We start from the raw sequence: 14,655 nt of genomic DNA, 5'->3' as shown, positions 1-14,655 counted from the left end.
ACACGCCTCTTGAAGTGCAACATTTACAGCAACAACAGTTTTTAAAAACATTTTAAAAAGGATGGTGGTTGTATCTGGACCGGGGCCAATGCAGTCGGGGAGAGAAGGTTTAACTCCCAACCATGATGGCAATGATCTACCTCCACAGTTGGAGGCAGTACGGTTACTGGAAACTCATAGATTTGCAGAGTTGGAAGGGGCCATGAGGGTCATCTAGTCCAAAGGCTCAGACCTGTGTTTTCTCTGTAGAGGGAAGTTTTTTTAAAAAGGTTTTGATATCTGTTGGAAGCCATCCAGAGTGGTGGGGCAACCCAGTCAGATGGGCGGTGTTTTTTATTGTTGTTGTTGTTGTTGGCACAAGACAAGTGCCAGTGTCGGTGAGCCTTGCCCGGTACTTAGCGTTCCATTGGTTCCTGCGTTCCGTGTCTTTGTTGCATCCCAGTTTCACACTGTGACATAATCAAGAAATGGTACATGGATGAATGGGCAGGGCTATTTAAAAATGAGTAGGTGTGATTCTTAATGGCTTCCATTCAGTGCTATGGAACAATATAACTAGGCTGCAATCAAAAGCAGTATTGGGGGGAAAGTGAATTTGTTCTTCACTGGAAACTGGGGCCACAAGTTGCTTGTTTCCCAACATTGTGTTCCTAATGTTGTACGCAATCTTGGGATCTTTGGATAAAGGGTGATATAAAACTAAACTAAACTAAACTAAAGGATTGCTTGAGTTTCTTCCCCCTTAGTCAGCTTCCTCCTCCTCAGTCTCAGTGTTGCCCTTGTAGAACTCAGCAGAGAAAAGGGGACAAAATTAAGAGTTGTTGTTCCCTCTCATTGGCTCAGGCGCCACCTACTGGTGACCTCCCTGCCTTCCACCCTATCTGCCTCAATGACCACTGGAAACGACTGCTACTCATAAATCTGAATTTTCTTCCGATGACTAGAAATGGCGTACATCAGGAAGGTCAATGTTGTGCAATCTTCACCTGTTTTGTTCAGCATCGATACTAAACCAGGAAGTGTATATTCCTCCTCACTTAGAGCTGCAATGGGATCAGGCCCGGCTCTAGGTGTAGTCCCAGTGGCGCGGGGCGCCAGGGCGCCAGGCCAGCAGGGGGGTGCTGCGCGCTGCGAGGGCGTCGGAGCAATCTCCGCGCCTCAGCGCCAGGGCGCCCGACCTGCTGGAGACAGCCCTGAATGGGATAGTGGTGTTCATCACTGAAATACCTCGTTTGACAGTGGGGCAGCATAGATAGACTCTAGATAGATAGATAGATAGATAGATAGATGATAGATAGATAGATAGATGATAGATAGATAGATAGATAGATAGATAGATAGATAGATAGATAGATAGATAGATGATAGATAGATAGAAGCCCTAACTTCTGGCAAAAGACTGGTATTGATTCGCTGGAAAGATAACACATGGCACCCTTTGAGCAATGGGTAGAAGATATGACAACTCTTGCAATATACAAATGGATTGCTTTTAGATGCAGATTGTGTATAGATAAATACAATGATATTTGGAATGCATTTATAAAAAAGATAAAGTTGTGTTTCTAATTTTACATTAGTTTGCACAATTGCATTACTTATATACCCATATGCTACAGAAGTCAAAGGGTTGATATGTCTGGCTATTTCCGCATTTCATACAAGCGTTCTTTGTATAAAGACTCTACCGTGCAAATGTATGACCAGGACATCATTCTGCACTTATGCAAAGAGTGTCACGGATACATAAGAAACCAGTCTACTTACTGGATTAATTTGCTTGTTCATCTTCGGATTTTTCATGGAGGCCTGCCAAATCAGATGACTACCTAGAAAGAAGGAGGGAAAGCTTTTTGAATATTAATGTTCAAGTCAAGGAATCTCATTTTCGTTTCAAAAGTAGATTGAACTGGTGGCAGGGGAGAAACTCTGTTGGCTTATATAAAGCTTTGTTGACTTATGATGTGCAATGATTTGTCCCTTAGAGGAAAACAAAGCACCCTAAGGCTGCAATCCTACACTAATCTACTAGGAGTAAACCCCAGGACCCTCACTGGAGCTTACTTCTGAGTAGACAGATACAGGATTGCACTATATTTTCTTCAGTTTCCTCTTTATAATGGGAGAGAAGAGAAAAACTGAAATAGAGGAAACTGTGAGATTTATGTGTGCGTTCTAGCTTCTTGACTTTATGAAAGGCAATGCCATTTTATATACAGAACACACAGGGACCATAATTCACAATCCAAATATTTCTGAACATTCCTATTGAATTCACTCAGACTTTTCTGGCACAAACCAAATGGGAAGTTCACTTAAAGGACTTAACAACAACAACAACAACAATTTGATTATTCATACTCTGCCCATTTGCCTGGGTTTCCCCATTTCATAATAGTTGCATTGATTGCAAATGGTGAAGATTTGCAAAGCATCATTTGAAATGACATAATTAGGTAGGCAGACAGATACAGGACACTCCCAGAAAATATGTTTATTGAGCATTCATCCTGATGTGACGGGAGGGAAGTTAGGCGACATTGGCTATTTGATGAGCATTCACTCCTACATGTTGACGTTGTGTCAAAGCAATAATTGTCCCATGCCTAGCAGTGCCTTTTCCTGTCACTTTCCTTATTGGAAAAAGTCTGCTCTTTGGAGGAAGCAGGTTTCTTGCACAAGAGATTACATTGTGCAACTTGAATTTGCCAGTATGTGATCGAGTCCTGCCCCCAAACAGTGACAGTCTGGAAGTGGCCCTAGAGATTAGAAATGGATGGAAAATGGAGCAAAATAAATATAGATATATCGCTGGATCATGAATGCAACTGGGTATTCACAAGGCCATGGCTTACAATTCTCACTGTTCTTTTATTACACAAAGATTCCACTTAACATACACACACATGCAAGGACTCGTATCCTTAATCATGTTTCACTTCCAATGCAGTGCACTCTCCTGTCCTCTAGAGGGCTCGCACGCTCCAGAAGGCTCAGTGTGTGCCACCCCCTCCCCAGCCAAGTCCTTGTCAGGTGCGAAGTTATAGTTACCATACAGCAAGCAATTAATGCAGAGCTTGGGTTAGGAAACACACCTACCCCCATTCATTCTATGGCAATGGCCATAGAACTGCTCCCTGATCTGTTTACACAGCTGGTATTTGCAGCAGGCATTATGTTGGTCTACATCAGGCATCCCCAAACTTCGGCTCTCCAGATGTTTTGGACTACAATTCCCATCACCCCTGACCACCGGTCCTGTTAGCTAGGGATCATGGGAGTTGTAGGACAAAACATCTGGAGGGCCGCAGTTTGGGGATGCTGGTCTACATCAACAGGCTGCTTCAAGTTTGGGGATCACAGAGGAACTCCCTCCTCCCAGTGCTCAGAAAATGACAGTTCTCTGCTGACCTCTTTCTTCCTCTGTCATACACCCCCCTTGAAGCAATAGCCCTTCTCTCCTTTTCCATGCACGAGTAAGTTACCAGTGCAATGGTCCGTGGCTAGAGAAAGGGCAAAGAGTGCACTGGGAAACAGCTGAGATCCTTCAGCCATTACACTAGAACAGGCATAGGCAACCTTGGCTCTCCTGATGTTTTGGAACTACAACTCCCATGATCCCTAGCTAACAGGGCCAGTGGTCAGGGATCATGGGAGTTGTAGTTCCAAAACATCTGGAGAGCCAAGGTTGCCTATGCCTGCACTAGAACATTATTCATATCAAGATGAGTTTTTACAACCACTCCGGACACTCTATGCAAACTATATAAGGCAAGGGTTGGGGAGCTCAAACAATAAGTTACCAAATCTCAGTGTGTAATAAACTTGGTGGTAAGGATAAAAAATCCAGCTTTTCGCCCAAAAAGTACAGCACACTGCAAAACCGGGTTAGTTGACAGAAGCACCTTGTGCGTGCAAGTCTTGTGTGTGCAGCAAGCCTCTTTGTGTATAGTAGATGCAATAAAAATGGAATATGATAAGCTATGTTTGTGTTATGACAAAGGCTTGAGCAATCTTGCCTGATGTAGCCCAAGCTGAAAGATTATGTGATACAGAGTTCAGAAAAACAACTTAGGGACATAAGAAAACCCTGCTGGATCTGGCCAATGACCTATCTAGTTCAGATTCCTGTTGTCATGGACTGGCGGCATGCAGATGCAGCAGCTGGGGAACCCCCAAGGGGAGACGGCTCAGAGCCAGGGGATTGGTGGTGGGACGACGAAGAGTGGTCAGAAGGAGAAAAGGGAGAAGACTGGGAGAAGGAGGTGATGGAAGCTGAAGAGGCAACAGGGCAAAGGAAGCAGCAGCAGGTGCACCCTACACCAGTGGTTTTCAACCAGTGTGCTGTGGCACCCTGGGGTGCCTTGAATGATAGTCAGGGTGCCGTGGGCAACAGTGGCCTCTGCCCCTTTCTCTCTCTCCCTCCTCTGATGCTCAGAGACCAAGGGTGGCTGTGGTGGCTGCCGAGAGGCCTCCCAAAGAGAGGAGAAGCTGAGGGAAGACTTCACATGGGAGTGTGTTCGCAAAAGGGTGAGAGGCTGCCAGCTCTGCAGGCAAGGGGTGACATAACTGGGCTCCTGAGCCCCACAGGGGTGCTGCAGAATGAATGTAGTTGGTCAAGGGAGCCTTGGACAAACCTCTGCCCTACACCCACCATACTGTTCCTATTATACTAGTTTGACCATTTAAAAGGGTAAGGTAGGGCTGTAGTTTAGTGGTAGAGCATCTGCCTTGTACACAGAACATCATTGGATCTCCAGGTAGGGCTGGGGAAAACCTGAAGTGTTGCTGCCAATCACTGTGGACAATATTGAGCTAGATGGACTAATGGTATAAGGCAGGCATCCCCAAACTGCGGCCCTCCAGATGTTTTGGCCTACAACTCCCATGATCCCTAGCTAACAGGACCAGTGGTGAGGCGTGATGGGAATTGTAGTCCAAAACATCTGGAGGGCCGAAGTTTGGGGATGCCTGGTATGAGGCAACTTGCTGTAATTAAGAACTTCGGGATGCCCTTTCCCCCCTTGGTTAGCTTTTAACTGACTTTTCCCACCTCATTTTTCCCAGTTCCAACTCAATGTCCGGCAAAGAAGTCTATCACCTGAGAAAGTTTACTATGCCATTTTTTCCCACAATAAAAACCTCACAAAAATAGTTAGATACATTTTCTTCTCCCCCGTCCTCTTACTGCCTTATTTTGCAGTAAGGAACAGAACTGCCTCAGTGGGGGGCAACTTATACAACCTAATAATATTGTAAGTCATGTGCAATTTGCATGCTCAGTTGTGCTGGGGATGCATTTGCATAATTTAGCTGTGTAATGCCAACTTGCAGCAAACAGATCCATAAATGGCCAGCTATTCCTGACGGCTATTTAAAAAGCCATTTTAGCACAATGACCTCCTGCCATGCCCAGCCTCATAAACTTTAGATTAGGTCCAGAGGACTGAGAAAAGATTGGAAGGGAGGGGGGAAAGAGAGAGAAGCTAGGCTGTGAAAGACCAGGTGCCTTTTACAAGCGCAAACATGTCCAGTTCTTAGCAACAGCCACCAGGCAGAGCTGAGTGCTGTTTGCTCAAACATTCCCTCCTTTAAGTGGATCTCTGTATGAAAGCCTCCCTCTATTTTGCTATTAAAAAAATTAATCCAATCCAATCCAAGTATGCTTCAGGCTTGCAGTTCTGAAACAACGGGAAAGCTGTTCCTCAGCAGTACTGAACCAAGTGACTGCCAGACCATTTGAAGGGGAGGTGGATGTTTCGGTTTTAAAAAGAATGTAGGAAGTTGCCAAGTTCAAACTACTATAGAGGGGCTATTGTATATTTAAAGATCGCTTAGGAGGAGTGCTGGTACTGGTGAACAAAGCCTGATGTAGCTTAGGACCAGGGTACTTAAAATATTGTCTCACCCCTCATAAACTCAGTTGATCACAGCACCCTGCATTTCATCTGGGGGTCTGTTCTTTATGACGTAGGAATTGGGCTTTTAGTGTGGAGTCATCTGCCTTTTGGAATCCCTTCCCACTACACATTAGACAGCTGTCATCTCTGTTGACTTTTTGGCAGCTGCTGAAGATCTTCATTTTTTTAAGAAGCCTTGTAAGTGGAGATATTTATCCCAGTCTGTATCTGTATCATATATATATATATATATATATATATATATATATATATATATATATATATATTAGGAACTATTTTTTAACTTTTTACATATGCAATTGTTTTCAAGTTTTTGCATCGTCTTTATATGTGGAATAGTTTTAGTTGTTTTAAACACAGCACTGGGTTTTTTAAAAATTGTTTTTACAGTTTCTTTGTTCTTTGGTTTTCACTGTTTCACAACTGTGTACTGTATTCTATTGTTGCAATCTTTTCTGGGGCCATATGGTAAAGGTTGGGCAAGATACCAAACAAATAAAGTGATGTTCATTTCCAAGTCTCCACAGTCGTACTTTTGCAGTTGCCTGAGAACAAACCAGACATTACAAGGTTTGTTTCTGATTCAGTTTCGGGGTTTTTTTTTAAAAGAAAGATGCTTCACTAAACAGCCTGTGATCCCCAGCAATTGAAATTTGGAGGCATATGAGCTCCAATACTGGAGACAATACAGCCACCATGATGCTGAAGGTTATAAAATCACCATGACCAGGAGCCATTCATAGTCTTATCTGCCATGATGTTATTGAATCATCTTTCAAAGCTATCTAAGTTGGTGGCCATCACCAACTACATCTCATGGTAGCAAATTCCATCACTTGTCTCCATGCTGTGTGATGTGCTTCCTCTTACACTTCCCACTAAGAACTAAAGAGACCATGGAGAAAATGAATGAGAGTAGAATGGAGAAATCCAAGGTTTCAAATTTGCTTTTTAAGCAGGTTCAGTAGTCTGGCTTGTGGTCTTTTCCGTAAAGTGAAGAATAACAGCAAATCACTATTGGACTAAGTATCCTTGACTCGTCCTATTTACTCCTCAGGACTTATTTCTGAGATGTTTTCCCCTTTGAACTCAAACCTCAGCCCAGCAAATACACTCAATGAACTTTGGTTGAGAAGATGTTTATGGAAGTTTTATAAACTTTGCCATAGCGACTGGTGAGGCCAAAGTCTAAAGGACACAGAGAATATTGTTAGTGGGAAAGGCTCTCCTCTCAAGTTATGGGTTCAGGTAAAATGCAAAGTTGTAGCCAAAGGCCACATTAAGGCAACAGCTGAATATCTGAATGAACACAGGTGCCTACAAAATGAACACATCCCCTGGGAGTGACATGTGATCCTCGAGTGACATGCAGATTGTTCCTAACACAGAGATTACAAGAGACTGTAATCTTAAATGGAAAGGCCAGTATGGGTGGAAATAGTTTGAAAGAGGAGGTGTTTTTTTTAAAAAAAAGCTGCTATGGGGAAAGGAGTTAGGATCCTCCTCGGCCTATAACAGCCTTCAGCTTCAGAATGCAACCTCCTCTGCAGTTGCATTTTGAAAAAGATAAAGCAAAAATTCACAGCCAAATTATACCTGATGAAGGATACGTGAATCTGGTTTCTCAACAGTTCACATTTTCTCAGCCTGAAACTCATTTCCCCACATTTCCACATTTCTAGTTACAGGGAAGGAATTTTTTAATTTTATTTCCACATTTTCTTTGCAAATTCATTTTCTTTTTTTGAAAAACAGTCGCCATGAAAATTCTCCAGAAGTTTAGTGCAATTTTCTCCTCATATTCACATACATGATTTTTGTACAATACACAATCATTGCAAGCAACCTTATATAATGTATTTTTTGATGTTCTTTTCACAAATCTGTGCACTTTCCCACAAGGCATGCATTTTGTTACGCACTACTTTGTTGGAGAACTGCATTGCAAAATTCGGAGAAGTCTGAATTTCAAAGGATGACTCTGTTTCAGTTTACATATTGTTTCAGGAAGTGTGAATTAAGTAGATTCATCTTTAAATGAGCACTGAACCAGCTCTCTCCACCATCCTTCCATTTGACTGAGCATTATTGGGCATTTGTGAAGAACCTGCTGTGCTTAATCATGGGTCACACCTCAATTAAGCTACAAGCACCAGCAAAATGTTTGAGAGTTGCTCTGCATATCAGGCACTATCTACTTATCAACATAGTTTCTTGCAGTAATTTATGTAGAGGGATTACAGCAACGGCCATTAAAATTGAAAGGTATCCTTTTGTTTCCTAAGTCCCAAAGACTATGAGACTAGCCTGGGCACAATTCCAGATAGGTAATAGAACACATAGCTATAAAAGGCAACTTTGCTAAACTCTGAAACTAAAGCTGGTGAGGAGGCAGTCAGGCAAGCAAATTAGAGGTGTGGATTCAATTCTTACAATAAAAAATACTTTTATATCACATGAAAAGGTCAACTGCTTGTGTAATCCCTGGTTTAAAGAGCCTATATTCTGTTGTCCCCTTCATGGATCCCCTTCATGGATCAATGCCTTGTCGTGGCGAAGGGGCTTGAATAACTCAGAGAAGCTATGAGCTATGCCATGCAGGGCCACCCAAGATGGACAGGTCATAGTGGAGAGTTTTGACTAAACGTGATCCACCTGGAGAAGGAACTGGCAAGCCACTCCAGTATCCCTGCCAAGAAAACTCCATGGACAAAGACAACAGGCATATAAAAGTTATGACGCTGGAAGATGAGCCCCTCAGGTCGGAAGGCGTCCAACATGCTACTGAGGAAGAGCGGAGGACAAGTACAAGTAGATTCAGAGCTGATGAAGCGGCTGGGCCAAAGCCGAAAGGACGCTCAGTTGCGGATATGCCTGGAAGCGAAAGGAAAGTCCGATGCTGTAAAGAAAAATATTGCATAGGAACCTGGAATGTAAGAACCATGAGTGGAGGTAAGCTGGATGTGGTCAAAAATGAGATGACAAGAATAAATATAGACATCCTGGGCATCAGTGAACTAAAATGGAAGGGAATGGGCGAATTCAGTTCGGGTGACTATCGTATCTACTACTGTGGGCAGGAATCCTGTAGTAGAAATGGAGTGGCCCTCATAGTCAACAAAAGAGTGGCAAAAGCTGTAATGGGATGCAATCTCAAAAATGACAGAATGATCTCGATACGAATCCAAGGCAGACCTTTTAACATCACAGTAATCCAAGTTTATGCACCAACTACCGGAGCTGAAGAAAGTGAAATTGACCAATTCTATGAAGACCTACAACACCTTCTAGAAATGACACCAAAGAAGGATGTTCTTCTCATTACAGGGGATTGGAATGCTAAAGTAGGGAATCAAGAGATAAAAGGAACAACTGGCAAGTTTGGCCTTGGAGTTCAAAATGAAGCAGGGCAAAGGCTAATAGAGTTCTGTCAAGAGAACAAGCTGGTCATCACAAACACTCTCTTCCAACAACACAAGAGACGACTCTACACATGGATATCACCAAATGGGCAGCATCGAAATCAGATTGATTATATTCTCTGCAGCCAAAGATGGAGAAGCTCTATACAATCAGCAAAAACAAGACCTGGAGCTGACTGTAACTCAGATCATCAGCTTCTTATAGCAAAATTCCAGCTTAAACTGAAGAAAGTAGGAAAAACCACTGGGCCAGTAAGATACAATCTGAATCAAATCCCTTATGAATACACAGTGGAAGTGAGGAACAGGTTTAAGGATTTAGATTTGGTGGACAGAGTGCCTGAAGAACTATGGATGGAGGCTCGTAACATTATACAGGAGGCAGCAACGAAAACCATCCCAAGGAAAAGGAAATGCAAGAAAGCAAAATGGCTGTCCAACGAGGCCTTACAAATAGCGGAGGAGAGGAGGCAAGCAAAATGCAAGGGAGATAGGGAAAGATACAGGAAACTGAATGCAGATTTCCAAAAAACAGCAAGGAGAGACAAGAGGGTCTTCTTAAATGAGCAATGCAAAAAAATAGAGGAAAACAATAGAATGGGGAAAACCAGAGATCTGTTCAAGAAAATTGGAGATATGAAAGGAACATTTCGTACAAAGATTACCATAATCAAGGACAAAAGTGGTAAGGACCTAACAGAAGCAGAAGACATCAAGAAGAGGTGGCAAGAATACACAGAGGAATTATACCAGAAAGACATGGAGGTTTCGTACACCCCAGGTAGTGTGGTTGCTGACCTTGAGCCAGACATCTTGGAGAGTGAAGTCAAATGGGCCTTAGAAAGCATTGCTAATAACAAGGCCAGTGGAAGTGATGATATTCCAGCTGAACTATTTAAAATTTTAAAAGATGATGCTGTTAAGGTGCTACACCCAATATGCCAGCAAGTTTGGAAAACTCAGCAATGGCCAGAGGATTGGAGAAGATCAGTCTACATCCCAATTCCAAAGAAGGGCAGTGCCAAAGAATGCTCCAACTACCGCACAATTGCGCTCATTTCACACGCTAGCAAGGTTATGCTTAAAATTCTACAAGGCAGGCTTAGGCAGTATGTGGACCGAGAACTCCCAGAAGTGCAAGCTGGATTTCGAAAGGGCAGAGGAACCAGAGACCAAATAGCAAACATGCGCTGGATTATGGAGAAAGCTAGAGAGTTCCAGAAAAACGTCTACTTCTGCTTCATTGACTATGCAAAAGCCTTTGACTGTGTCGACCACAGCAAACTATGGCAAGTTCTTAAAGAAATGGGAGTGCCTGATCACCTCATCTGTCTCCTGAGAAATCTCTATGTGGGACAAGAAGCTACAGTTAGAACTGGATATGGAACAACTGAGTGGTTCAAAATTGGGAAAGGAGTACGACAAGGTTGTATATTGTCTCCCTGCTTATTTAACTTATATGCAGAATTCATCATGCGAAAGGCTGGACTAGATGAATCCCAAGCCGGAATTAAGATTGCCGGAAGAAATATCAACAACCTCAGATATGCAGATGACACAACCTTGATGGCAGAAAGCGAGGAGGAATTAAAGAACCTTTTAATGAGGGTAAAAGAGGAGAGCGCAAAATATGGTCTGAAGCTCAACATCAAAAAAACCAAGATCATGGCCACTGGTCCCATCACCTCCTGGCAAATAGAAGGGGAAGAAATGGAGGCAGTGAGAGATTTTACCTTCTTGGGCTCCTTGATCACTGCAGATGGTGACAGCAGTCACGAAATTAAAAGACGCCTGCTTCTTGGGAGAAAAGCAATGACAAACCTAGACAGCATCTTAAAAAGCAGAGACATCACCTTGCCGACAAAGGTCCGTATAGTTAAAGCTATGGTTTTTCCAGTAGTGATGTATGGAAGTGAGAGCTGGACCATAAAGAAGGCTGATCGCCGAAGAATTGATGCTTTTGAATTATGGTGCTGGAGGAGACTCTTGAGAGTCCCATGGACTGCAAGAAGATCAAACCTATCCATTCTTAAGGAAATCAGCCCTGAGTGCTCCCTGGAAGGACAGATCGTGAAGCTGAGGCTCCAATACTTTGGCCACCTCATGAGAAGAGAAGAATCCTTGGAAAAGACCCTGATGTTGGGAAAGATTGAGGGCACTAGGAGAAGGGGACGTCAGAGGACAAGATGGTTGGACAGTATTCTCGAAGCTACCAACATGAGTTTGACCAAACTGCGGGAGGCAGTGGAAGACAGGAGTGCCTGGCGTGCTATGGTCCATGGGGTCACGAAGAGTCGGACACGACTAAACGACTAAACAACAACAACATATTCTGTTGTCAGTGACAGGATTTCCTCCCCTGGCTGCGCACTTCTTTTATTATTAAGTCAAATAAAAACTATTTTGACATCCAAGTTTTATTTCAGATTGGGAAAGCATACAGCTGCATTTGGCCACAGTAATACACAGTAATACACCATGGTGTATTTGGCCACAGTAATACACCATGGTTTATGGGTAACACACCATGGCAGGGATGTCCAACAGGTCGAGGCTGCAGTCAATTGCTGTCGATCACAGGCTCCTTTTCTTTTGCTTTTGTCTAAGAGCACCTGGCCCCGCCCCCTCTCCCCTCCTTGCATTTTATCCTGTTCCATGGAACGAAGAACGGAGTTTTTGCAGTGATATTTAGGTGAGTGAGCAATTTCCTTGCCCCTGAAAGTTAGGCGGCCTCCCCAACTGAAGTTTTTACCCTGCACCCCTCTCTAAAAAAGCTCAACAACTTTGACTTGAACCCCACTAAAACGGGGCATGTCACCTCCAGTTTATAATTCTGTGAGTAGATCGCAGTCTCCTGGAAGTTGGCAACCCCTGATGTATAGGAACAAGCTGCAGCCAGCTTAATCTTGCATGATAACCACCTCCCCTCTCCTTCTGTGATGGGGTTGGAAGCATTTCTTGATAAATCAAAGTTCAGCAACATGTACACACCCTAAACTGTGGTTAATATTAACTATGGTTTGCTGAAACAAGGTGGCTTCATAACCCAAGGTCTGAAGTTACAATAAATAATAATTAATTAAGGTCAAACACTGTTCGGCCAGGTTCAGATGTCATGGCAACCTGCAGTTAATTAAAAACAGAGGTGAAGACTACTGATTTCCCCCCTGGAGCCTCTGTGAACATTGCTGACATATGATTTGATCATTTAATACAAGCACATCACTAGCAACCCTGCCAAAACAGGAGACAGCATGAAAAATGTGCTGAAGACTGGATTAAAGTGACAAAATTCCACAGGGAGAGATATTGGAAGACACAGCAGACAGAGATTCTGTCATGCAGCATGAAGCGGAAATATGTGCTGAAGACTAAATTAAAGTGACAGTATTCCAAGGGCAGTAACTTCGAGAAAGATCTTGTCAATCACCCCAAGACAATTCTTCAAATAACCTGGTGCAAAAAGTTATCGGATTTCAGCAGGACTTTAAAGGATATGCACCGGAACTGAAACCACCACACAACATTATCAGGCGTAAATGGCATTGGAACAGGGCCCTAATAGCATCATGAGCACAAATAATAATGGATGCACAATAAAAAGGACATATGGAAGGGCTCCTGGAAGAGGTGTCCATGAGGGTTTGTTAGGTGCTCATATCTAATCATAGACTTGTAAAATTGGAAAGTACCACAAGGGTCATCCAGTCCAACCCCACGTGATGAGGAGATCTTTTTGCTCAGTGCAAGGCTCAAACCCACAACCCTGGGATTAAGAGTCTCATGCTCTACTGACTGAGCTATCCTGCACCTGCCTTCATGCATAGATCTACCCTCAGAATCAAGTCCCACTGTGTACAATGGGACTTCCTCCCTGGTAAAGTGTGCAGAACTTCACCCTTAGCTGAATTATTCTGCAACCTCAGTTGAATTCTAATTATGTTCTTGATTCAGACCCAACTTCGCCAGTGATTTCCTGTAAACAAGGTAGCTGGTCTCCAGAGGGACCTTCTTAAAAGACATGGCAAAGCTCATCCCAGAACAGATGTGATGAATCTGTAAATCATGTGGAAATACAGTATCATGCTTCCAGGAGCCTTCCTGAAAGAGGGCTTGCTTTTTACCAATAACAGCACAAATCCTGATATTCTTGGAGAAAACTGTGGAGTGAAAGGAACAAGAACTTCCAAAACTAACAATAACTACCTTTGGGCTAGTGGGAAGTGATGAACTATGGCAGCAACTAAATTATGGATTTTTTAAATTAAAAAAATCAAATACAGAGTGTATCCACACAGCAGTTTTCTGTGGACTCTGCACTGCTTGTGCTAAGAAGTTTTCAGCAGCATCTGCATGACATTGCTGCCAAGATAGTTCCTTCATTTAATTTGAAGTTGCCTGTGGAAATGCTGTGGAAGCCTCTTAGTTAGTGCATTCTTTTGGGTGGGTGATGCTTCAATGCCCAACCTCTGTTGCTACACCCTTTTCTGTTTGCTCCTCGCATGAGCAGATTTATGCAAGACTTGTAATAATAAAATTAAATATTTGGGTCTGCTTGATGCTAGGAGTGGTGGGGTGGTGGTGTAGATGCTATGTTTGTGTCAAACATTCTGCAGATTAAGATATTTCCTCTCCCCCAGATTTCTCCAACTGACGTTCAATTTCAACTGCAAACACCACAGAACTTGAGTGCATTGCTGAGATGGAAATGGGAGCCACATTGGTCCTGGCTGCTGAGCCTCTTCTCACTGTTTCCACCAGCTTCTCTGAGAGTTTCCTTGCCTCTTCCTTGCTGAGCGGGGCTGTCTGGTGATCCCAGTACGTTTCCAAGCACAATTCAAAGTGTTGGTGCTGACCTTTAAAGCCCTAAATGGCCTCGGTCCAGTATACCTGAAGGAGCGTCTCCACCTCCATCATTCTGCCCGGACACTGAGGTCCAGCACCGAGGGCCTTCTGGCGGTTCCCTCGTTGCGAGAAGCCAAGTTGCAGGGAACTAGGCAGAGGGCCTTCTCGGTGGTGGCTCCTGCCCTGTGGAACGCCCTCCCAACAGATGTCAAAGAGGAAAACAACTACCAGACTTTTAGAAGACATCTGAAGGCAGCCCTGTTCAGGAAAGCTTTTAATGTTTAATAGAAAAATTCCTTCAGTAGCACCTTAAAGACCAACTAAGTTTATATTTTGGTACCAAAATATAAACTTAGTTGGTCTTTAAGGTGCTACTGAAGGAATTTTTTTATTTTGCTTCGACTCAGACCAACACGGCTACCTACCTGTAATGTTTAATAGATTACTGTGTTTTATTTTTCTGTTGG

General features: G+C 43.2%; 1 protein-coding gene across 4 annotated transcripts in view; it reads right to left on the bottom strand.

Annotated features, from left to right (window-relative positions):
* The window catches only part of PRLR (prolactin receptor), a 109,217-nt gene that overhangs the window by 17,851 nt on the left and 76,711 nt on the right, over positions 1-14,655 (bottom strand). For 3 of the 4 annotated variants that reach the window (XM_088652639.1, XM_035100528.3, XM_035100530.3), the window contains exon 2: positions 1,768-1,829. In XM_088652639.1, coding sequence (XP_088508765.1) covers position 1,768 — 1 coding nt within the window. In that variant the 5' untranslated portion in view covers positions 1,769-1,829. The remainder of the gene's footprint in view (positions 1-1,767; positions 1,830-14,655) is intronic. The other variant, XM_035100529.3, reaches the window with a different exon arrangement.

Source organism: Zootoca vivipara, chromosome 10 (assembly GCF_965207765.1).
Source record: "Zootoca vivipara chromosome 10, rZooViv2.hap1.1, whole genome shotgun sequence".
In the NCBI taxonomy this organism is placed as follows: Eukaryota; Metazoa; Chordata; class Lepidosauria; order Squamata; family Lacertidae; genus Zootoca; species Zootoca vivipara.
Note: the sequence above shows the minus strand (reverse complement) of the source record. Positions and strands in the feature narration are given on the sequence as shown.